Source organism: Oncorhynchus tshawytscha, linkage group LG16 (assembly GCF_018296145.1).
Source record: "Oncorhynchus tshawytscha isolate Ot180627B linkage group LG16, Otsh_v2.0, whole genome shotgun sequence".
In the NCBI taxonomy this organism is placed as follows: Eukaryota; Metazoa; Chordata; class Actinopteri; order Salmoniformes; family Salmonidae; genus Oncorhynchus; species Oncorhynchus tshawytscha.
In genome coordinates, this window is record NC_056444.1 from 70,680,233 (window position 1) to 70,707,165 (window position 26,933).

The following is a 26,933-nucleotide window of genomic DNA, read 5'->3' on the forward strand; positions in this document are numbered from 1 at the left end:
CGTATGTTTAATATACTGTGTGTGTACGTATGTTTAATATACTGTGTGTGTGTGTGTGTGTACGTATGTTTAATATACTGTGTGTGTGTGTGTGTGTGTGTGTGTGTGTGTGTGTGTGTGTGTGTGTGTATACTGTGTGTGTACGTATGTTTAATATACTGTGTGTGTACGTATGTTTAATATACTGTGTGTGTACGTATGTTTAATATACTGTGTGTGTACGTATGTTTAATATACTGTGTGTGTGTGTGTGTTTACAATATACTGTGTGTGTACGTATGTTTAATATACTGTGTGTGTGTGTGTGTGTTAATATACTGTGTGTGTGTATGTTTAATATACTGTGTGTGTACGTATGTTTAATATACTGTGTGTGTACGTATGTTTAATATACTGTGTGTGTGTGTGTGTGTGTGTGTGTGTGTACAATATACTGTGTGTGTACGTATGTTTAATATACTGTGTGTGTGTGTGTGTTTAATATATGTGTGTGTACGTATGTTTAATATACTGTGTGTGTACGTATGTTTAATATACTGTGTGTGTGTATGTGTATACTGTGTGTGTGTGTGTGTACGTATGTTTAATATACTGTGTGTGTACGTATGTTTAATATACTGTGTGTGTGTGTGTGTGTGTATGTTTAATATACTGTGTGTGTGTGTGTGTGTACGTATGTTTAATATACTGTGTGTGTACGTATGTTTAATATACTGTGTGTGTGTGTGTGTGTGTACGTATGTTTAATATACTGTGTGTGTGTATGTTTAATATACTGTGTGTGTGTTGAATATACTGTGTGTGTACGTATGTTTAATATACTGTGTGTGTGTGTGTGTGTATGTTTAATATACTGTGTGTGTGTGTGTGTGTTGTGTACGTATGTTTAATATACTGTGTGTGTGTGTACGTATGTTTAATATACTGTGTGTGTGTGTGTGTGTACGTATGTTTAATATACTGTGTGTGTGTGTGTGTGTACGTATGTTTAATATACTGTGTGTACGTATGTTTAATATACTGTGTGTGTGTGTGTACGTATGTTTAATATACTGTGTGTGTGTGTGTGTACGTATGTTTAATATACTGTGTGTACGTATGTTTAATATACTGTGTGTGTGTGTGTGTGTACGTATGTTTAATATACTGTGTGTGTGTGTGTGTGTACGTATGTTTAATATACTGTGTGTGTGTGTGTGTGTGTGTACGTATGTTTAATATACTGTGTGTGTGTGTGTGTGTACGTATGTTTAATATACTGTGTGTGTGTGTGTGTGTACGTATGTTTAATATACTGTGTGTACGTATGTTTAATATACTGTGTGTGTGTGTGTGTACGTATGTTTAATATACTGTGTGTGTGTGTACGTATGTTTAATATACTGTGTGTACGTATGTTTAATATACTGTGTGTGTGTGTGTGTGTACGTATGTTTAATATACTGTGTGTGTGTGTGTGTGTACGTATGTTTAATATACTGTGTGTGTGTGTGTGTGTGTGTACGTATGTTTAATATACTGTGTGTGTGTGTGTGTATGTATGTTTAATATACTGTGTGTACGTATGTTTAATATACTGTGTGTGTGTGTGTGTACGTATGTTTAATATACTGTGTGTACGTATGTTTAATATACTGTGTGTGTGTGTGTGTGTGTGTGTGTGTGTGTGTGTGTGTGTGTGTGTGTGTATGTTTAATATACTATGTGTGTGTGTTTAATATACTGTGTGTGTGTGTATGTTTAATATACTATGTGTGTGTGTTTAATATACTGTGTGTGTGTGTATGTTTAATATACTATGTGTGTATGTTTAATATACTATGTGTGTGTGTTTAATATACTGTGTGTGTGTGTGTGTATGTTTAATATACTATGTGTGTGTGTTTAATATACTGTGTGTGTGTGTGTGTATGTTTAATATACTATGTGTGTGTATGTTTAATATACTATGTGTGTGTATGTTTAATATACTATGTGTGTGTATGTTTAATATACTATGTGTGTGTATGTTTAATATACTATGTGTGTGTATGTTTAATATACTATGTGTGTGTATGTTTAATATACTATGTGTGTGTATGTTTAATATACTATGTGTGTGTATGTTTAATATACTATGGGTGTGTATGTTTAATATACTATGTGTGTGTATGTTTAATATACTATGTGTGTGTGTAACGGTTTTCTAGTGGTGATGAAAGAGAGTCGGACCAAACTGCAGCGTGTCGATTGCGATCCATGTTTAATATACCAAAGAAACACGAACTTACAAAAAAACAATAAACGAAACCGAAACAGCCTATCTGGTGCAAACTAACAACGAGTACACATAGGACACTAAGGACAATCACCCACGACAAACTCAAAGAATATGGCTGCCTAAATATGGTTCCCAATCAGAGACAACGATAAGCACCTGCCTCTGATTGAGAACCACTCCAGACAGCCATAGACCTTGCTAGACAACCCACTAAGCTACAATCCCAATACCACCACCAAAACCCCAAGACAAACACACCACAATTACAAAAACCCCATGCCACACCCTGGCCTGACCAAATACATAAAAATAAACACAAAATACTTTGACCAGGGCGTGACAGAACCCCCCCCCTAAGGTGCGGACTCCCGAACGCACCTCAAAACAATAGGGAGGGTCCGGGTGGGCGTCTGTCCATGGTGGCGGCTCCGGCGCGGGACGTGGACCCCACTCCTTTAATGTCTTAGTCCCCTCTCCCTTCGTCCCTGGATAGTCCACCCTCGCCGCCGACCATGGCCTAGTAGTCCTCACCCAGAACCCCACTGGACTGAGGAACAGATCGGGACTGAAGGACAGCTCGGGACCGAGGCAGCTCGGGACTGAGGGGAAGCTCGGGAGTGAGAGAAAGCTCAGGAGTGAGAGAAAGCTCAGGAGTGAGAGAAAGCTCAGGAGTGAGAGGAAGCTCAGGAGTGAGAGGAAGCTCAGGAGTGAGAGGAAGCTCAGGAGTGAGAGGAAGCTCAGGAGTGAGAGGAAGCTCAGGAGTGAGAGGAAGCTCAGGCAGGTAGATAGATCTACCAGCTCCTGGCTGGCTGGTGGTTTCAGCAGATCCTGGCTGACTGGCAGATCCTGGCTGACTGGCAGATCTGGAAGAGTCTGGTTGACTGGCAGATCTGGAAGAGTCTGGTTGACTGGCAGATCTGGAAGAGTCTGGTTGACTGGCAGATCTGGAAGAGTCTGGTTGACTGGCAGATCTGGAAGAGTCTGGTTGACTGGCAGATCTGGAAGAGTCTGGCTGACTGGCAGATCTGGAAGAGTCTGGCTGACTGGCAGATCTGGAAGAGTCTGGCAGACTGGCGATGCTGGGCAGACCGGCGGCGCCGGGCAGACTGGCGGCGCCGGGCAGACTGGCGGCGCCGGGCAGACTGGCGACGCTGGGCAGACTGGCGGTGCTGGGCAGACTGGCGGTGCTGGGCAGACTGACGACGCTGGGCAGACTGACGACGCTGGGCAGACTGGCGGTGCTGGGCAGACTGGCGATGCTGGGCAGACTGGCGATGCTGGGCAGACTGGCGTGCTGGGCAGACTGGCGATGCTGGGCAGACTGATGGCGATGCTGGGCAGACTGGCGATGCTGGGCAGACTGGGGGCACTGGCGGCGCTGGGCAGACTGGCGGCACTAGCTGCTCCATATAGGCTGACAGCTCTGGCGGCTTCTTACAGACTGACCGCTCTGGCGGCTCTGTGCTGACTGGCAGCTCCTTGCAGACTGGCAGCTCCTTACAGACTGACAGCTCCGTGCAGACTGACAGCTCCGTGCAGACTGACAGCTCCGTGCAGACTGGCTGCTCCATGCAGACTGGCTGCTCCATGCAGACTGACAGCTCTGGCTGCTTCATGCAGACTGACAGCTCTGGCTGCTCCATGTAGACTGGCTGCTTCATGCAGACTGGCAGCTCGGGCTGCTTCCTGTAGACTGACAGCTCTGGCTCCTCCATGCAGACTGACAGCTCTGACTGCTCCATGCAGACTGACAGCTCTGGCTGCTTCATGCAGACTGGCAGCTCTGGCTGCTCTATGTAGACTGGCTGCTTCATGCAGACTGGCAGCTCGGGCTGCTTCATGTAGACTGACAGCTCTGGCTGCTCCATGCGGACTGACAGCTCTGGCTGCTCCATGCAGACTGACAGCTCTGGCTGCTCCATGCGGACTGACAGCTCTGGCTGCTCCATGCGGACTGACAGCTCTGGCTGCTCCATGTAGACTGGCTGCTTCATGCAGACTGGCAGCTCGGGCTGCTTCATGTAGACTGACAGCTCTGGCTGCTCCATGTAGACTGGCTGCTTCATGCAGACTGACAGCTCTGGCTGCTCCATGCAGACTGACAGCTCTGACTGCTCCATGCAGACTGACAGCTCTGGCTGCTTCATGCAGACTGGCAGCTCTGGCTGCGCTGAACAGGCGGGAGACTCCTGCAGCACTGTGTCGGAGGAAGGCTCTGGCTGCGCTAAACAGGCGGGAGACTCCGGCAGCGCAGGAGAGGAGAAAGGCTCTGGCTGCGCTAAACAGGCGGGAGGCTCCGGCAGCGCTGTAGAGGAGGAAGGCTCTGGCTGCGCTAAACAGGCGGGAGACTCCAGCAGCGCAGGAGAGGAGAAAAGCGCTGGCTGCGCTGAACAGGCGAGGCACACTGAAGGCCTGGTGCGTGGTGCTGGAACTGGTGGTACTGGATCGAGGACACGCACAGGAAGCCTGGTGCGGGGAGCTGCTACCGGAGGGCTGGGGTGTGGAGGTGGTACTGGATAGACCGGACCGTGCAGGCGCACTGGGGCTCTTGAGCACCGAGCCTGCCCAACCTTACCTGGTTGAATGCTCCCTGTTGCCCTGCCAGTGCGGCGAGGTGGAATAGCCTGCACTGGGCTATGCAGGCGAACCGGAGACACCGAGCGCAAGGCTGGTGCCATGTAAGCCGGCCCAAGGAGACGCACTGGGGACCAGATGCGTAGAGCCGGCTTCATGGCATTTGGCTCGACGCTCAATCTAGCCCGGCCGATACGCGGAGCTGGAATATACCGAACCGGGCTGTGCACCCGCACTGGAGACACCGTGCGCTCCACAGCATAACACGGTGCCTGCCCGGTCTCTCCAGCCCCCGGTAAGCACAGGGAGTTTGCGCAGGTCTCCTACCTGGCATAGCCATACTCCCTGTAAGCCCCCAAGAAATTTTTGGGGCTGACTCTCGGGCTTCCATCCGCTCTGCCGTGCTAGCTCCTCATAATGCCGCCTCTCTGCTTTTGCTGCCTCCAGCTCGGCTTTGGGGCGACAATAATCTCCAGGCTCATTCCAGGGTCCTTTACCGTCCAATTCCTCCTCCCATGTCCATAACTCCAGGTGGTGCAACCTCTCCCACTGTAGCTGCTGCTGCTCCTGCTGCTGCTGCCTCTGTTGCCTCTTCTCCTGTTGCTCCTTTGGGCGGCTACACTCCCCCTGGTTTAGCCCAGGGTCCTCTCCCGTCGAAGATCTCCTCCCATGACCAGAAATCCTTGGTGAGCATCTCCTTTTTCGGCTGCTCCTGCCTGTTGACACGCCGCTTGGTCCGTTGGTGGTGGGTGATTCTGTAACGGTTTTCTAGTGGTGATGAAAGAGAGTCGGACCAAACTGCAGCGTGTCGATTGCGATCCATGTTTAATATACCAAAGAAACACGAACTTACAAAAAAACAATAAACGAAACCGAAACAGCCTATCTGGTGCAAACTAACAACGAGTACACATAGGACACTAAGGACAATCACCCACGACAAACTCAAAGAATATGGCTGCCTAAATATGGTTCCCAATCAGAGACAACGATAAGCACCTGCCTCTGATTGAGAACCACTCCAGACAGCCATAGACCTTGCTAGACAACCCACTAAGCTACAATCCCAATACCACCACCAAAACCCCAAGACAAACACACCACAATTACAAAAACCCCATGCCACACCCTGGCCTGACCAAATACATAAAAATAAACACAAAAATACTTTGACCAGGGCGTGACAGTGTGTATGTTTAATATACTATGTGTGTGTATGTTTAATATACTATGTGTGTGTATGTTTAATATACTATGTGTGTGTATGTTTAATATACTATGTGTGTGTATGTTTAATATACTATGTGTGTGTATGTTTAATATACTATGTGTGTGTATGTTTAATATACTATGTGTGTGTATGTTTAATATACTATGTGTGTGTATGTTTAATATACTATGGGTGTGTATGTTTAATATACTATGTGTGTGTATGTTTAATATACTATGTGTGTGTATGTTTAATATACTATGTGTGTGTATGTTTAATATACTATGTGTGTGTATGTTTAATATACTATGGGTGTGTATGTTTAATATACTATGGGTGTGTATGTTTAATATACTGTGTGTGTGTGTTTAATATACTGTGTGTGTGTGTGTGTTTAATATACTGTGTGTGTGTGTGTGTGTGTTTAATATACTGTGTGTGTGTGTTTAATATACTGTGTGTGTGTGTTTAATATACTGTGTGTGTGTGTTTAATATACTGTGTATGTTTAATATACTGTGTGTGTATATATATCAGGTCCAGGTGGGCGGTCTCCACGTATCTCCAGGGGCGGTCCACATCCTGTCAGACAGCCTGCTCACCCTTCCCGCCATCGTCTCCATCGCCGCCGGCGGAGGCCTTCTCCTTATCATCGTCATCCTCGTCCTCATCGCATACAAACGCAAGTCGCGGGAGAATGACCTCACCCTGAAGCGCCTGCAGATGCAGATGGACAACCTGGAGTCCCGGGTCGCCCTGGAGTGCAAGGAAGGTGAGTAACACTTTATTTAGATAACAAATGAACCACAGACTATTAGTTGGCTATCAGTAACATTGAAATGCATCTAGGGAAACATCCATAGACATTCAGCAAATAAACCACATACTATTAGTTGCAACTCTCACAAACTAACCCTGGTCTAGACTGTGTAGTGCTAGGCAAAAACCAAAAACCCTGGTTACGGAAGGTCAGTTCAGCCCAGAGTCGCTAATCATGTACACTAGCCTATATCCTTATCCTCCATCAGCAACAAAGTCATGTCATCACAGGTACAGAAACTGAAATCAGTCTCTCAAAATGTCTGTGAAGAGTTAAGCAATTATGTTTGGTCCTCTTCTGCTCTACATAGCTATTTTGAGACACTTTGATTCCAGTTTCCTTGTAGGGTTTAAGACTGAGCTAGCTAGCTGGGCTCCACTAAGGCATGTTATAATCACATGAAAGACACACATTGATGCTTCTGTGTAATAAGTAAATAACTGGTGGTATGTGTTGTATAATGTAATACAAGTTATTGTGAATCTGGGTTAGTGAGTCAGGTTTTGTCTGACAGACACACAGTCTCTGCTGTTTAGTTTACCCTGTTTTTGATGCTGATCGTGGCACACTAAATGCACATGGTGCTTGTCTATCGCTAACACACACTGGCTTACACAAACACACACACACACACTGGCACACACACACTGGCACACACACACTGGCACACACACACACACACACACTGGCCCACACACACTGGCCCACACACACTGGCTCACACACACACTGGCTCACACACACACTGGCTCACACACACACTGGCTCACACACACTGACTTACACACACTGACTTGCACACACTGACTTACACACACTGGCTTACACACACTGGCTTACACACACTGGCTTACACACACTGGCTCACACACACTGACTTACACACACTGACTTACACACACTGACTTACACACACTGACTTACACACACTGACTTACACACACTGGCTCACACACACTGACTTACACACACTGACTTACACACACTGATTAAACACAATGTTCTCCTATGAACACGTCTGTAATGGCATATCATCTTTATTTCATGCTGGCATTTTGTGTGTGTGTGGCATGTGTGTTTCAGTCTATGTGTGTGTGGCATGTGTGTTTCAGTCTATGTGTGTGTGGCATGTGTGTTTCAGTCTATGTGTGTGTGGCATGTGTGTTTCAGTCTATGTGTGTGTGTGGCAGTGTCTGTTTCAGTCTATGTGTGTGTGGCAGTGTCTGTTTCAGTCTATGTGTGTGTGGCAGTGTCTGTTTCAGTCTATGTGTGTGTGGCAGTGGCTGTTTCAGTCTATGTGTGTGTGTGGCATGTGTGTTTCAGTCTATGTGTGTGTGTGGCATGTGTGTTTCAGTCTATGTGTGTGTGTGGCATGTGTGTTTCAGTCTGTGTGTGTGGCATGTGTGTTTCAGTCTATGTGTGTGTGGCATGTGTGTTTCAGTCTATGTGTGTGTGGCATGTGTGTTTCAGTCTATGTGTGTGTGTGGCAGTGTCTGTTTCAGTCTATGTGTGTGTGGCAGTGTCTGTTTCAGTCTATGTGTGTGTGGCAGTGTCTGTTTCAGTCTATGTGTGTGTGGCAGTGTCTGTTTCAGTCTATGTGTGTGTGGCAGTGTCTGTTTCAGTCTATGTGTGTGTGGCAGTGTCTGTTTCAGTCTATGTGTGTGTGTGGCAGTGTCTGTTTCAGTCTATGTGTGTGTGGCAGTGGCTGTTTCAGTCTATGTGTGTGTGTGGCATGTGTCTGTTTCAGTCTATGTGTGTGTGTGGCAGTGTCTGTTTCAGTCTATGTGTGTGTGGCAGTGTCTGTTTCAGTCTATGTGTGTGTGGCAGTGTCTGTTTCAGTCTATGTGTGTGTGGCAGTGTCTGTTTCAGTCTATGTGTGTGTGTGGCAGTGTCTGTTTCAGTCTATGTGTGTGTGGCAGTGGCTGTTTCAGTCTATGTGTGTGTGTGGCATGTGTCTGTTTCAGTCTATGTGTGTGTGTGGCAGTGTCTGTTTCAGTCTATGTGTGTGTGTGGCAGTGTCTGTTTCAGTCTATGTGTGTGTGTGGCAGTGTCTGTTTCAGTCTATGTGTGTGTGTGGCAGTGTCTGTTTCAGTCTATGTGTGTGTGGCAGTGTCTGTTTCAGAGTTTGTTGTAAAGGCATGGCCTCATTTGAGATTTTTAGGCAGGCCTCGTTAAAGCCTAATAAATCTGTGTTAGTGCTGAGCTCTGCTGCCCTACACACACACACACACACACACACACCCCTGGTGGGCCATAGTACAGACAGGGCACGCTTCTGTTCACTGCACCAGCTGACCTCTGAACCTTGGGCCCAGAGGAAGAACAGGCAAGTTACTGTATGTATTCCCTCCAGCTAGCCTGAAGACAGCTTTACCACTCAGAATTACATCACATAGAATAACTCTAACATACAGAATTACAGCATATAGAATAACTCTAACATACAGAATTACAGCATATTGAATAACTCTAACATACAGAATTACAGCATATAGAATAACTCTAACATACAGAATTACAGCATATTGAATAACTCTAACATACAGAATTACAGCATATAGAATAACTCTAACATACAGAATTACAGCATATTGAATAACTCTAACATACAGAATTACAGCATATAGAATAACTCTAACATACAGAATTACAGCATATAGAATAACTCTAACATACAGAATTACAGCATATAGAATAACTCTAACATACAGAATTACAGCATATAGAATAACTCTAACATACAGAATTACAGCATATTGAATAACTCTAACATACAGAATTACAGCATATAGAATAACTCTAACATACAGAATTACAGCACATAGAATAACTCTAACATACAGAATTACAGCACATTTATAACTCCAACATACAGAATTACAACATATAGAATAACAACAGCATATAGAATAACTCCAACATACAGAATTACAGCACATAGAATAACTCTAACATACAGAATTATAGCACATTTATAACTCCAACATACAGAATTACAACATATAGAATAACAACAGCATATAGAATAACTCCAACATACAGAATTACAGCACATAGAATAACTCTAACATACAGAATTACAGCACATAGAATAACTCCAAAATACAGAATTACAGCACATAGAATAACAACAGCATATAGAATAACTCTAACATACAGAATTACAGCACATAGAATAACTCTAACATACAGAATTACAGCACATAGAATAACTCTAACATACAGAAATACAGCACATAGAATAACTCTAACATACAGAATTACAAAGATAGGACATATAGAAGACATAGTATACTAGAAGTGTATATCCTCTAAATGTCATTGTCTTGTTTCTCTGGGTTGTGTCAGGGCTGTGGCAGAGTAGAGAGGTTCATAGTGAGGTCTGCTCTATGTCTGTTTTAGGGCCCAGCTGGGGGGTGTGAACAGAGCTGAGCAGCACACAGCTACATGGGGCTTATAGAGCTAAAGCCCTGGACACATACAGACAGACAGACAGATACTCTAAACAGACACACACACAGGCGAGGAGACACACCGAAGGGTCATGTTTTAAACAGCATCTGCGTTCAGGAAGAGTGTAGTGCACCGAGGGTGGATTTTGAGGGGCAGCTAGGTACCTGGGTTCCCCTCCAGGGGTGTATGCCTGAGCCCTGGGCCCTGGGCTGTGCTAGCAGGGGTGCTGGGGAGAAAGCTGTAGGCATGGGGGAGATATGACTGTGATTGGCTGTAGAGAGGCTAAGGGGACACCCGCAGGGCAGAGCAAGGCCCAGCAGGACTCAGTCAGGAAGGGACCAATTAACCAGCTCTCACCTGCAGCCCCTAACAGCAGGGAACACACCGGAGCTCAGATACTGTACAGTACAGCCAATTTACTGGCTACCAGAGGTGTGTGTGTGTGTGTGTGTGTGTGTGTGTGTGTGTGTGTGTGTGTGTGTGTGTGTGTGTGTGTGTGTGTGTGTGTGTGTGTGTGTGTGGGGAGGGAGGGGGGTCACCATAGCTAGTGGGCGTACATACTAATACATGGAGATCTATGGTTTCAATTAAACCAGCAGGTCTGAAATCAGTTGATACATACTAACAGTGCGGTTCATTTATCCTCTCTCTACCAACCTCCTCCAGCTTTTGCTGAGCTGCAGACGGACATCAACGAGCTGACCAGTGATCTGGACAGAGCTGGTATCCCCCACCTGGACTACCGGACCTACGCCATGAGAGTCCTTTTCCCTGGCATCGAGGACCACCCTGTTCTCAGAGAACTGGAGGTAGGGAGAGAGAGAGATGTAGAGAAAAAGTAGACAAAGAAAAGTATGGAGGGGGAATGGGAGAGGGAAAGAGAAATGAGGAAAGGAGAGACAGAGTGAGGAAAAGGAGAGTGAGAGCTTCCACACCACTGCAGCATGCCCTCCATAAGCACCACAGTGCCAGGGGGAGACTGACACTCGTATGTCGTTCTGCCTCTCTGGCCTCTCTCTCACACACACACACACACACACACACACACACACACACACACACGCAGGTCCCAGTACAGTATCCCGACGTGCGTCTATTTCACCCACCAGCGCGTCCTTCATCAGGAGTAATGAAGTGGGTAATGTCCTGTTCGCTGGCAGCCCTGGGACCTCCTCTACTTGGGACAGACTGACAGAAACACACTCCACAGAGTCCCTTTAATACTCTGCTATTCTTTATAGGGGAGTACAGGGTGGGTGTGAGTTGCTGGATGAGTTGACTTATTAGGGTACATGGGTAACAGGACAACGTATGCAGGCTTATTAGGGTCAGCCTGTTGACTGTATGAGGGTGATATGGTGTGATAGTGAGGAGTTGTTCAGGGAGGAATAAAGGCCCAATAGGAACAGCAGAAAGTACTGTATGCTAGCGCCTCACAAGGCCCCTTTATGATCAACTGAGTGTAAGAAAAGCAGTAGTGCAGTTCTGTCTCGTATGGAACAATCTGGGTGTGTATGAAGTTGTTTAAAGTAGAACTCTTAACACAGAAACCATGTGTTGTCATGTGGCATGTTAACCCTTTGTATCCTGTCCTGTATGTCCTAGGTGTCAGGTAATGGCCAGCTGAGCACAGAGAAGGCTCTGAAACTTTTCGCTCAGCTCATCAACAACAAGGTGTTTCTGCTAACCTTCATCAGAACTCTGGAGTTCCAACGCTCCTTCTCCATGCGTGACCGCGGCAACGTGGCGTCTCTCATCATGACTGCGCTGCAGGGCAAACTGGAGTACGCCACCGACGTGCTCAAACACCTGCTCTCTGACCTCATCGACAAGAACCTGGAGAGCAAGAACCACCCCAAGTTGCTGCTGCGCAGGTAAGAGACATACAGTTTCATACACATTTGTACATGTACACACACATACATAAACGTTTACACTTTCACACACACAGATGCATTATGCATGTATGCACAGACACACACATCTATGCACACACATGCAGTATGAGCACATCTGCTGTGGGCAGAATGGAAGGGGAAGTAGAGATAGTGGAGGTGGATAATAGATAGATGTAGTGTGGATCAGAGAGGTGCATTCTACCACTTGTATTGATTCCATTAATCAAAAGTCGTAATATGTACTTCATTTACAATGGCAAGATATGAATTTCTAGCAACAAGTACTTGTTTAGTAACCTTTAGTAGCCAAGATAGAGAGTTTGTAGTCTCATCTCTTTCTCTCTTTCTCTCTTTCTCTCTCTCTCTCTCTCTCTCTCTCTCTCTCTCTCTCTCTCTCTCTCTCTCTCTCTCTCTCTCTCTCTCTCTCTGTTTCTCTCTTTCTCTCTTTCTCTCTTTCTCTCTTTCTCTCTTTCTCTCTCTGTTTCTCTCTTTCTCTCTTTCTCTCTTTCTCTCTTTCTCTCTTTCTCTCTTTCTCTCTCTGTTTCTCTCTTTCTCTCTTTCTCTCTTTCTCTCTTTCTCTCTCTGTTTCTCTCTTTCTCTCTTTCTCTCTTTCTCTCTCTCTCTAAGTAGATAATAAACAAAAGTGAAATAAACAATGAAAATGGTAAACAGTAAATATTACACTCACAAAAGTTCCAAAAGAACAAAGACATTACAAATTTCATATTATTTGCAAATAGTTAAAGTACAAAGGGGAAAATAAATAAACATAAATATGGGTTGTATTTACAATGGTGTTTGTTCTTCACTGGTTGACCTTTTCTTGTGGCAACAGGTCACAAATGTTGCTGCTGTGATGCACACTGTGGTATTTCACCCAGTAGATATGGGAGTTTATCAAAATTGGGTTTGTTTTTGAATTCTTTGTGGGTCTGTTTAATCTGAGGGAAATATATGTCTCTAATATGGTCATACATTGGGCAGGAGGTTAGGATGTGCAGCTCAGTTTCCACCACGTTTTTTGGGCAGTGTGCACATAGCCTGTCTTCTCTCAATAGCAAGGCTATGCTCACTGAGTCAGTTACAGTGGTCTGTCTCTCTGTCTCCCCCCCCCCCACCCCAATCTCAATCAGTCTGAGAGTACACGACTGTACCACTGTCAGTCTCACTTATCCACTGAGCTCTGGCTCCTCATCAAACATTCAGCAGTAGCTTCTACTTTACTTTTCTCTTTCTGTCTCCTGTCTCCTATCTAGATTGTTTTCGACAGGACTCAGGGCCATGTACTATATCTTTAAATATAGAGTCCTCTTACTCTTTTACTAGAGTAAAGACTGCCATCTTTGTATCGTTTTATAGGCGTATGGATGGGTTAGCAGGGGACCAGCAGAACTGTCACAGTCCGCCTTAACCCCAGAGAGGAGAGAAGAGATAGGCAACAAGCAGAGGAGAGGAGAGAGACGACAGATAGACAGAGGAGAGATGAGAGAGACTACAAGCAGAGAGAGGAGAAAAGAGATAGGCAACAAGCAGAGCAGAGGAGAGAGAGGACAGATAGACAGAGGAGAGATGAGAGAGACTACAAGCAGAGAGAGGAGTAAAGAGATAGGCAACAAGCAGAGCAGAGGAGAGAGACGATAGACAGAGGAGAGATGAGAGAGACTACAAGCAGAGAGAGGAGTAAAGAGATAGGCAACAAGCAGAGCAGAGGAGAGAGACGACAGATAGAGGAGAGATGAGAGAGACTACAAGCAGAGAGAGGAGAAAAGAGATAGGCAACAAGCAGAGGAGAGGAGAGAGATGACAGATAGACAGAGGAGAGATGAGAGAGACTACAAGCAGAGAGAGGAGTAAAGAGATAGGCAACAAGCAGAGGAGAGATGAGAGACGACAGATAGACAGAGGAGAGATGAGAAGTGAGCATAGAGAGAGAGGAGAGAAGAGACGAGAGAGGCAACAAGCAGAGGAGAGAAGAGAGAGACAAAATAGGGAGGAGAGGAGAGAAGAGAAGAGACAGAGAGATGAGAGAAGTGAACACAGAGAGAGAGAGGAGAGGAGAGAGATAACAAACAGAGAGAGGAGAGAAGAGAAGGGACAGAGAGAGAGAAGAGAGAAGAGAAGAAAAGAGACAGAGAGAGAAGAGAAGAGACAGAGAGAGATGAGAGAAGAGAAGAGTCAGAGAGAGAAGAGAAGAGACAGAGAGAGAGAGAAGAGAGAAGTAAACAGAAAGAGAAGAGAAGAGCAGAGAAGAGAGAGACGACAAACGGAGAGAGGAGAGAAGAGGAGAGGAGAGGCAAATGACCTGGATTATGCTGTTATGTTTTTTAAAATGCCAGTCGCCAGCCCGACACACTCCTAGCTGCCCCGTGGTTTCCTTTATCTCCCGTCATTAGGAACACAATGGTTTAAGTCCTGCTGGTCTGGCCTTCAGGCCTGAATATTCCTTTAGTTTTTTTAAACATTACCTTCCATTTCTTCAAAAGAATTTAAAGGATTACCAATTTGAAACACTGTTTCTTTTCTCTTGACGTTTATCTTGTGGCTCATTGTGGCAAAGGTCCTGTTGGCTGACGCAGAGAGGAGCGAGCTGAGTCATAAGCAAAAGAAAATCCTCATAGTGACTGAAATTGAACATATGTGTAACCCACAGTAATGTGTTGTTGTCATTAATGGGGATGGTTGAGCAATAGGACAGCTCTCTTCTGCTCTGATGGCAGCTCATCAATTAGCAGTTGATAACAGGATGGCTGAGCCTGTTATTATGTTTAGGCCTGAACCATCTCTACCTATTATTAATGAATTAGTCCATCTCTGCCTTCCATCGCTTCCTCTACTGATGTAGTCTGTGACTGTGTGCCAAAGATCACCCATTTCCTGATATACATAGGGTGCAGTTTAGGACACACCTGTAGAGATACATCTACACTTCCCTTCCCTGAAACCCATCAGGAGCCTCTACGCTACTTTACATTTCAGTCATACACTTCCCTATGGCCCACGTGGAGACTTTAGCAGCTACTATCTCTCCCACTGTGACAGTCCAGTCATCCATCCCATTCAGCCCACACAGATAGTGTGCACCCCAAATGGTACCCTATATCCTACATAGTGCACTACTTTTGGCCAGAGCCCTAGCGAAGTGTAGATAAAATGTTTTATCTCTATATGTGTGTCCTAAATGTCACCCTATTTCCTATATAGTGTGTGGCTTTTGACCAGGGCCCATAGGGGTCTGGTCAAATGTTGTGCACTTTGTAGGGAATAGGGTGCCATTTGGAACTTATGCTATATGTAGGCCCAGTATCTGAGGCAGCAGGAGGAGCAGTAGTTCTGTAGTAGTGTGTGACCATGTAGTTATTACTGACCGCCACGGCCCCGGACCTGGTTTACACGGTCAGAGAACGCCACCACACATGGGTTATTTATGTAACCTTTATTTAACTAGGCAGTTCAGAACACATTCCTATTTACAATGACGGCCTACCTGCAGGGACGTGGAATTTAAAACAATAACATATGAATATAGGACAAAACATATATCACGACAAAACACAACACTACATAAAGAGAGCCCTAAGATAACAACATAGTAGCAGCACAACATAACAACAACATGGTAGCAACACAACATGGTAACAACACAACACGGTAGAAACACAACATGGTAGCAGCACAACATGGTAGCAACACAACATGGTAGCAGCACAACATGGTAGCAACACAACATGGTAGCAGCACAACATGGTAGCAACACAACATGGTAGCAACACAACATGGTAGAAACACAACATGGTAGAAGCACAACATGGTAGCAGCACAACATGGTAGCAACACAACATGGTAGCAACACAACATAACAACAACATGGTAGCAACACAACATGGTAGCAACACAACATGGTAGCAACACAACATGGGACAAACATTATTGGGCACAGACAACAGCATAACGGGCAAGAAGGTAGACAACAATACATCACACAAACAGCCACAACTGTCAGTAAGAGAGTCCATGATTGAGTCTTTGAATGAAAAGATTGAGATAAAACTGTCCAGTTTGAGTGTTTGCTGCAGTTCGTTCCAGTCGCTAGCTGCAGTGCACTGAAAAGAGGAGCGACCCAGGGATGTATGTGCTTTGGGGACCTTTAACAGAATGTGACTGGCAGAACGGGTGTTTTATGTGGAAGATGAGGGCTGCAGTAGATATCTCAGATAGGGGGGGACTGAGGCCTAAGAGGGTTTTATAAATAAGCATCAACCAGTTTTGCGACAGGTATACAGAGATGACCAGTTTACAGAAGAGTATAGAGTGCAGTGATGTGTCCTATAAGGAGCATTGGTGGCAAATCTGATGGGCGAATGGTAAAGAACATCTAGCTGCTCGAGAGCACCCTTACCTGCCGATCTATAAATGATGTCTCTGTAATCTAGCATCTAGCAGGAAGGTCATCTGAATCAGGGTTAGTTTGGAAGCTGGAGCGAAAGAGGAGCATTTACTATAGAGGAAACCAAGTCTAGATTGAACTTTAGCCTTCAGCTTTGATATGTGCTGAGAGAAGGACAGTGTACTGTCTAGCCATACTCCCAAGTATTTGTATGAGGTGACTACCTCAAGCTCTCAACCCTCAGAGGTAGTAATCGCACCTGTGGGGAGAGGGGCATTCTTATTACCAAACCAGATGACTTGAAAGCTTGTTAGACACTAAGAAAGCTTTGTTGGAGAGCATTTAACACAAAATCCGGGGAGATGCCAGCTGAGTGTAAGACTGTATCATCTGCATATAAATGGAGGAGAGAGCTTCCTACTGCCTGAGCTGTGTTATTGATGTATATTGAGAAGAGTGTGGGGCCTAGGATTGAGCCTTGGGGTATTCTCTTGGTGACAGGCAGTGGCTGCGACAGCAGATTTTGTGACTTTATACACTGCACTCTTTGAGAGAGGTAGTTAGCAAACCAGGCCAAAGACCCCTCAGAGACACAAATATTCATTAGCTGGCCCACAAGAATGGAATGGTCTACCGTATCAAAAGCTTTGGCCAATTCAATAAAAATAGCAGCACAATATTGTTTAGAATCAAGGGCAATGGTGACATCACTGAGGACCTTTAAGGTTGCAGTGACACATCCATAACCTGAGCGGAAACAAGATTGCATACCAGAGAGAATACTATAGACATCAAGAAAGCCAGTCAGTCGATTATTGACAAGTTTTTCCAACACTTTTGAGAAACAGGGCAAAATATAAACAGGCCAATAACAATTAGGATCAGCTTGATCTCCCCCTTTAAATAAAGGACATAGAGGAAGTTACCAAGGGCACTTAACCTCCGACTTCCTGGACCTTCAGCTTTCTGGTGCGGTCTTATCCATTATGCATCTTACAGAGGTATACCATGGTGGGTTGAGATTGCACTGGTTGACAAGGCCCGCTCTTAATGAATGGCTCTATCTGCTGCCCACACATACACACACACACATACACACTGGCACGCACGCACACACACACACACACACACACACACACACACACACACACACACACACACACACACACACACACACACACACACACACACACAGGGCTTTCCTGCCCATTCCACTGTAGCAGAATGCATTTCTGTAGTACTCACAGTAGCACGTCCATAACATACATAACACGGACCTGTAGATATATATGGTTGACCTCTGAAAGAATAACCCTTACAACAGGGACTTAAACATGTAAACATAGCTGTCTCAATCATATAGTGGCTTTCAGTCCTGAAATCCTATATGTGAAATATATTTAAAGATATATGTAAGCCAAATGTCTTCTTCTCTGCATGGCTCTGTCCATATAGTTTAGCAGGGTATACAGGGTATGTAGTATTGAGGTACTTGACACTGGAAAACATAAACATATAGTACACATATGCATATTAGTGCTCGGAATTTCGATACGATACTATCACGATACTTAGGGCTGAGGGGGCTGGGGGCCGGGGACGAGGAGGGTTAAGGGGGCTGGGGGCCCGGAGGCCCGGGAACGAGCAGGGCTGAGGCTGCTGGGGGCCCGGGGATGAGCAGCGCTGAAGGGGCTGGGGGCCCGGGAACGAGCAGCGCTGAAGGGGCTGGGGACCCGGGGATGAGCAGCGCTGACGGGGCTGGGGGCCCGGGGATGAGCAGCGCTGAAGGGGCTGGGGGCACGGAGGATGAGCAGCGCTGAAGGGGCTGGGGGCACGGAGGATGAGCAGCGCTGAAGGGGCTGGGGGCCCGGGGATGAGCAGCGCTGAAGGGGCTGGGGGCACGGAGGATGAGCAGCGCTGAAGGGGCTGGGGGCACGGAGGATGAGGAGGACTGAGGGGACTTCTCTTTCTGACAGGGCAGTTGTAGGATCTCATGGGGCTGCTCCATTACTGACTGGGACCTTCATTATTGAGGCCGTCTCAAGCAGAGAGCTCCATTGAGAAGAAGAACTTCCACGCTTGCTAGTGCCCCATCACACCACAGAGAGGGAGAGGATAGGGAGATGGGGAGAATGGGGAGAGAGGGAGTAGAAGGGAGAGAGGGAGGGAGGACAGAGAGGAGGATGGAGAAGAGAGTTGAACTCGGACGGAGAGCCTTGACTTTATGTCTACTGTGATCTACTGTGATCTACTGGGATCTTGTATGCAGTGGCGGATTTAGGCATAGGCGACATGGGCAGCCACCCAGGGCAGCATCTTGCTGGGGGGCTGCATAGGGCGCCTGCGCGAATCAAAATGGTGACATTTGCGTGATCGGTTTTCTATCGCTCATTTGCACGTCACGTCAATGATATCATGTCACCATGTTGGACTGTGGGTCAATTAACCTGGTTGGAGTGGGCGTCCTGATTCTAGTTTGTGAGCTAGGCAGGCTGCTGCCTGGGAAGGTCTCCCACTCAGAGGTACGAGATGGCGAGGGGGCGGGGGTAGTTGACCTCAGGTCTCCCACTCAGAGGTACGAGATGGGGAGGGGGCGGGGGTAGGTTGACCTCAGGTCTCCCACTCAGAGGTACGAGATGGGGAGGGGGCGGGGGTAGGTTGACCTCAGGTCTCCCACTCAGAGGTACGAGATGGGGAGGGGCGGGGGTAGGTTGACCTCAGGTCTCCCACTCAGAGGTACGAGATGGGGAGGGGCGGGGGTAGGTTGACCTCAGGTCTCCCACTCAGAGGTACGAGATGGGGAGGGGGCGGGGGTAGGTTGCCCGAGATAGAGGGTGCGGGGAATCTATCAAATAGCACACCTCTAACTTTATTCAGTACTAATGCAATTAGTTGTGCAATTTAGTTTGTGTTTCTTGTTTGAAGTGCAGTAGTGTAATAATCAGGTTCTCTTCTTTATAAGTGTGTTATTCTATTTGTGTTATATAGGATTTGTGCAATTTAGTTTTACTTGTGTTATTTGTTTTTTGTTAGCAATAGGATAATAGTGTAATACTTAGATTCTCATTTTTATTTTGTATTTATATACTACAATTTGTAGTAGTATATAAAATGAATGGTGCTTTTTTGTGTTGGGTGGGGCGGCTGAAGGGGGGGTTTGCCCAGGGAGCCATACAAGCTAGAACCGCCACTGCTTGTATGAAAAGCGTTTCTGGGTTAACAAGGTGCATTAGACATGCAGCACGCATGCTCACGCCGTAATTAACATTTAGTCTGCTCTCTGTGTCTCTCACAACTCTCTCTCTTTCATCACACGTCTGCTTTAAGACCAGCTTCACATCAAAAGGTTCATCATTTACTTACTGATGGTATTTCACTACTTTATCTATTCTTTGTAGATGTATAAATGATTATATGCACACTGTTCAAACAAAGGTTAGCTAACCTTATACTTGACCTGTAACGACAATTTATAATCCTATAATACCATGTATTGAGTTTAAGAATGGGCTATTGAATCCTTCCAGAAATGTCTCTCAGGGAAAGAAAGAGCAGGAGCAGAATCTCATTGAGGGAAACTGCATAATACCCCTGAGGGCAGCGTGAGCTGGGTGGAAAAACAAACCATGTTGTATATTATAGGAAAAGTTAACAGAATGGCATGCACACACACACGCACACACACGCACGCATGCACGCACACACGCACGCACGCACACGCGCACGCACACACGCACCAGCTCACACACACACACACACACACGCACACACGCACGCGCTCACACGCAAACACACACACACACACACACACACACACACACACACACACACACGCTCACACGCGCACGCACACGCACACACGCACGCACACACACACACACGCGCATGCACGCACACACACACATACGCACGCACGCACACACACGCACACGCACGCGCGCACGCACACACACGCACACACACATGCGCACACGCATGCACGCGCACACACACACACGCACACACACGCACGCACACACGCACGCACACGCGCACGCACACACACAGTCAGACATTGACTCCTGTCTTGGGTTATATTATGAGTATAATGAGGGCTGCCCGAGGCATTGCAGTTTATATGTTATTAGAATTTCCCAGCAGTTCAGACTAGAATCTATATTTCAGTCAGTAACCTCTACAACATCCTATTAGATCATATAGCCTGTATAGAACATACACTGAGTATACAAAACATTAGGAACACCTGCTCTTTCCATGACATCGACCGACCAGGTGAATCCAGGTGAAAGTTATGAACCCTTATTGATGTCACTAGTTATATTCACTTCAATCAGTGTAGATGAAGGGAAGGAGAGGTTAAAGTTAAATGTGTTAAGACTTTTAAGAGGGTGAATGGGCAAGACAAAATATGTAAGTGCCTTTGAACGGGGTATGGTAGTAAGTGCCAGGTGCACCGGTTTGTTTCAAGAACTGCAACGCTGCTGGGTTTTTCACGCTCAACAGTTTCCCATGTGTATCAAAAATGGTCCACCACCCAAAGGACATCCAGCCAACATGACACAAATGTGGGAAGCATTGGAGACAACATGGTCCCACATCCCTGTGGAACGCTTTCGACACCTTGTAGAGTCCATGCCCTGACGAATTGAGGCTATTCTGAGGGCAAAAGGGGGGTGCAACTCAATATTAGGAAGGTTTTCTTAATGTTTTATACACTCAGAAAGTATTCATGCCCCTTGACTTATCCACATTTGTTGTGTTACAACCTGAATTCAAAATGGATTCAATATTTTTTTTCCTCACCCAACTTCACACAATACCCCATAATGACAAAGTGAAAACATGTTTTTAGAAATTGTTGCACATTTTTTTAGCATGAAATACAGAATTAGCGAATTGACATAAGTATTCACGCCCTTGAGTCAATAGTTCGTAGAAGCACCTTTGGCAGTGATTGCAGCTGTGAGTCTTTCTGGGTAAGTCTAAGAGCTTTACACACCTGGATGGTACAATATTTGCACATTATTATTTTAAAAATTCTTCAAGCCATTTTCAAGTCTTGCCATATATTTTCATGCCGATTTAAGTCAAAACAGTAACAAGGCCACTCAGGAACATTCAATGTTGTCTTGGTCAGCAACTCCAGTGTGTATTAGGCCTTGTGTTTTAGGTTATTGTCCTGCTGAAAGGGGAATCTGTCTCCCAGTGTCTGTTGGAAAGCAGCCTGAACCAGGTTTTCCTCTAGGATTTTGCATGTGCTTAGCTCTATTCCATTTCTTTTTATTTTAAAAACTCCCTAGTCCTTGCCGATGACAAGCATACCCATAATAACATGATGCAGCCACCACCATGCTTGAAAATATGAAGAGTGGTACTCAGTGATATGTTGTTTGGATTTGTCCCAAACGTTTCACTTTCTATTCAGGAGAAAATTTGGACATAATTTCTGTGCCACATTTTTTTGCAGTTTTACTTTTGTGCCTTATTGCAAACAGGATGCATATTTTTGAATATTTTTCCTTCTTTTCAATCTGTCATTTAGGTTAGTATTGTTGAGTAACTACAATGTTGTTGATCCATACTCAGCTTTCTCCTATCACAGCCATTAAACTCTGTAACTGGTGAAATCTGAGCAGTTTCCTTCCTCTCCGGTAACTGAGTTAGGAAGGATGCCTGTATCTTTGTAGTGACTAGGTGTATTGATATTCAATGTCTACTTTATCATTGTTTTACCCATCAACCAATAGGTACCTTTCTTTGCAAGGCATTGGAAAACCACCCTGGTCATTTTTATTTTTCCTTTATTTAACTAGGCAAGTCAGTTAAGAACAAATTCTTATTTTCGATGATGGCCTAGGAACGGTCAGGTTCAGGGGCAGAACGATCTTGCAACCTTTCGGTTACTTGTCCAACGCTCTAAACCCTTGAAATTCACTGGCCAACTGAGGGACCTTACAGATAATTGTATGTGTTGGGTACAGAGATTAGGTAGTTATTCAAAAATCATGTTAAACACTATTATTGCACACAGTGAGTCCATGTAACCTATTGTGTGACTTGTTAAGCACATTTGTACTCCTGAACTTATTTAGGCTTGTCATAACTAAAGGGTTGAATACTTATTGACTCAAGACATTTCAGCTTTTCACTTTGTATTCATTTGTAAAAATGTCTAAAGACATAATTCCACGTTGACATTATGGGCTGTTGTGTGTAGGCCGGTGGCACAACATATCGATTGAATACATTTTAAATTCAGGCTGTAAAAACAAAATGTGGAATAAGTCAAGGGAGTTTTTCCGAGCCACCGTGCTTCTACATTTGCATTGCTTGCTCTTTGGGGTTTTCGGCTGGATTTCTGGATAGGACTTTGTGACATCTGCTGATGTAAACATTTGATTGAGTGTGAATACATTTTGAAAGCACTGAATTGTGCTGGAAAAAATGTATGTTTGTGCTTTTCTAATCACCGATTTCTGTGTTCATGCAAGTGACTGATTGAACATGCCTGGAAAGAAATCTCACTATCAGTATCTGCAATTTAGCAGTACGCCCAGACCCTTGTTTTGAGAACGAAAGATATCTCAGTTTCAATGTCTCAGCTTAGAGAGGAGAAGCCTCGTGAGGTATGTCACATACATGACCCAGTATTGGTCGGTCACATGAATGAAATCAACGTTAATGATGAATTAATTATGAATGATGAATAACCTAAATCATGAAACATAACTTGTCTGTAATAAGAGATCTAACGGGACTGCCCTGATAGAGTGTACTTGGTGCATTGAGTTGGTTAGAACCTCTCCAGCGCGCTGATAATAAAGAATGATTCATTTAAGATTGACTTTGAGTGTCCAAGTGTAGAATTTCAATGACTGTATATTATGGGGAATGTCAACAGAATGGCACAGAGTGTACACACACACACACACACACACACACACACACACCTGTCTTAGGTTATATTATTAGTATAATGGGGGAGGCTTTGTGCTCTCCTGGCTGCCAGAACACTTTATATGCTATTATATTTTCACAGCGGTTCAGTCTACATTCTAAATTCCAGTCATTAACATCATATTAGAACATGTAACCTGTATAGAACATGCTTCTGATGTGACTAATCCAAATTAGAGAGAGAAAAGGTTCCATGTGCGGCCCAGAGATACAGGCAATGGTACATCAACAAGCCATGGTCATGGCTTTATGTATGAACTATATTCATACTTCCCATGTTGTTTTGAGGATCTTTTTAGATTCTGAGAGTATGCTCTCCACATTAATAGTCTAGAAGTGATGTTCCCCTCCCTTAGTTGAAGTGTAGTCTGTCTACTCGTGAGAGTCTACAGCACAAACATTAGATGGTTTTTCCCCTAAAAGCTTTCTGGACATGGTATCTACGTTTTGACAATCTGTTGACTTTAGACTACTTACCTTCCCATTTTAATTAGTTTATCTGCTTTTAAACCTTTTAGTCAGACAATTGTTTGGTTGTAAGTTTGTTTTATATCGCTCTCTTTCCCTCTCTCTTTCTCTGTGTTTCTCTCTTTTTCTCTGTTTGTTTCTCTCTAATTCTCTCCATCTCTTTACCTAGCTTTAACCCTTTCTTTCTTTTTTTCTCTAGAGACAATCCTTCTGTACTCTATAATGATCCTTACCTGGATATGTTGCATTGATCTCTCACTCCGTCCTCAGTCCCACTCTCTTATAGCTTCCTGTTTTCTATCTCTCACTCTGTCCTCAGTCCCACTCTCTTATAGCTTCCTGTTTTCTATCTCTCACTCCGTCCTCAGTCCCACTCTCTTATAGCTTCCTGTTTTCTATCTCTCACTCCGTCCTCAGTCCCACTCTCTTATAGCTTCCTGTTTTCTATCTCTCACTCCGTCCTCAGTCCCACTCTCTTATAGCTTCCTGTTTTCTATCTCTCACTCTGTCCTCAGTCCCACTCTCTTATAGCTTCCTGTTTTCTATCTCTCACTCCGTCCTCAGTCCCACTCTCTTATAGCTTCCTGTTTTCTATCTCTCACTCCATTTTTAAATGGAACGACAGAACAGTAGCAAGTTTTCTATCGCCTTGAGTCTTTTCACTCTTTTTTTTGTCTTCTTTTCTAATGACATTCCCATCCATGCGGAGCGCTGCTGGAATAGAATGGCTTAATACAGAAAGAGAATGTTGTGTTTAGCACTATTCCATTCTGAAGACATTCCACAGCCTACTAATCGGTCCCCCTCAACCTATTTATCAGCATCAAGCCCCAGTCTTAATGCACTGTAGGATAATGAAAATCCTGATGTTCATTAATGGAACTCAATTAAAAGAGCGAGGGAAGTGGAGATGGGAGGATGGAGAGATGGGGGAGGAGGTAGGAAACATAGTGAGGAGTCTCAGTGAACCATTGAAAAGAGCCCCAACATGGCCCAGCACAAAGGCCTTTATTTGGCTTTCCTTCTACAGGGACTTGCTGGGCTTATTAAAACCTTTAATAGGTTCTATTAACACACAATCCACTGTGCGTCAGAGGAGGGGCAATGAGGGGGAGGGGAGGATACTTCTCTGTGGAGGAGAGAGGGGAGCAATTATGGAGGGTATGTGCACTTTGTCCAAAACACAATATTTGTATGTTTATTCAGCTTCGGTCCGTATTGATTTTGAGGATGAAGACTTTAGTAGAGAGCAGTAGTAGAGATGAGAGACGCAGTAGGTGGATGTACGTGTGTGTGTGAGTTGGTGTGTGTATCAGGGGTTGGAATCAAAATGATTTTCCAGTCGTTCTGTTCCCCTATTTGTTTCGTTCTGTTCCAGTGTTCCGACCAGCATAATGAAGTTCTGAACCGTTTTGAACCCAAAAAAGTACAGCTTCATATAGTTCCTTTTCCTACATTTTTGAAACTCTTGAAAAACAACATAATTTTTTACATTGAGCTTATTTATTTACTCCACCAATAAGGATAGAACAGCTTGCTATAAAACGGGTAAGCTAGTTGTTTACATGTGTTTGATTGGTTAATAAGTACAGGTGGGAGATGCGACTGAAATTGTATGGTTGGGAAGAGAGCGAAAGAGACACATGGACATGAGGGGGCTTGAGACGTTGAACATCATGACGTGAGTTGGATTGCATTTAGGCTACTAGCATCATAACTTCACTGAATTACATAATTATAAACTAGACATTAGGGATATTTTTGGAACCAAAAATTATTAACCGGTTCTCAAGATTTGAAAACAATGGTTTCATTTTGGAACACTAGAGATCATTTTCATTCCCGGTTCTGGTTCTGTTTCTTCCACAAAAATATGTTTGGTTCTGTTCCCTGAACCGGTTCCAACCCCAGGTGTTTATAGAAGAGGGCACAATCATACACTCCTTCGGCTGTCAGTAGTGCCTCTTCCTCTCATCCTGCAGCTGAAATGGGGTGAACAAAACTCCACCTTCCATCAACCTGGTGCATCCCACATCAAATAAGCTGTCACAGAGAGAGAGAGAGCTCCAGCCCATCCTAAATACCTCTCCTTATCCCTGTACACCACTGTTACACGTTACAGCCCCAGCCACCATTTCCCCGCCTGCAGCCCAAAGTAATCATAGTCATTTCCCCCCACATTAAGAGGGTCATTTTCACAACGCCGCACCAAGTAAATTGGCAACAGGCTCCTGTAGCTGAAGGGTGTGGGGTGGTAGCGAGCCGGTGACAGTCACGATATTATAAAGCACAGTGGTTCTCTGAGTACTCAGAAACACACACACATACACACACTCAAGGGTACTTTGATTGGGGACAATATGCTAGTAACATGTCCAGGTGGGAGCTGAGGTAATCACATAGTCACGCTATCAGTTGGACAATAGTCAATTAACTGTTTGTGAGGAGAGGAGAAGCGTAGGCTGGTGATGTGGAGAAAGGAGGGAGTCTGAGGAGGAAGAGAGTGTGTACTTGTGCTTTCCCTGCACGGTTAGCCCAGCTCTCAGAAGATGAAGCATTGCAGTGTTGGTATTCAGGACTGTTGGTCCCCTGGAGGAGGGAGGGGAGAGAGAGTAACCCTTTCATCTATTTTTTATGCTCGTTAACCACTACTGTCTGGCTGCTTTTTCTTCTCTTTCACATTCCTCCTTTCTACTGTTTTACTTCTCTTTCTCATTCCTCCTGTTTCTACTGTTTTACTTCTCTTTCTCATTCCTCCTCTTTCTACTGTTTTACTTCTCTTTCTCATTCCTCCTGTTTCTACTGTTTTACTTCTCTTTCTCATTCCTCCTGTTTCTACTGTTTTACTTCTCTTTCTCATTCCTCCTCTTTCTACTGTTTTACTTCTCTTTCTCATTCCTCCTCTTTCT

The 26,933-nt window shown here is 44.9% G+C and overlaps 1 protein-coding gene across 1 annotated transcript in view; it reads left to right on the top strand.

Annotated features, from left to right (window-relative positions):
- The window catches only part of LOC112240685 (plexin-A2-like), a 437,296-nt gene that overhangs the window by 370,137 nt on the left and 40,226 nt on the right, over window positions 1-26,933 (top strand). The window contains exons 20-22 of the mRNA XM_042299563.1: window positions 6,582-6,816; window positions 10,984-11,126; window positions 11,923-12,191. Of these exons, the coding sequence (XP_042155497.1) occupies window positions 6,582-6,816; window positions 10,984-11,126; window positions 11,923-12,191 (647 nt within the window). The remainder of the gene's footprint in view (window positions 1-6,581; window positions 6,817-10,983; window positions 11,127-11,922; window positions 12,192-26,933) is intronic.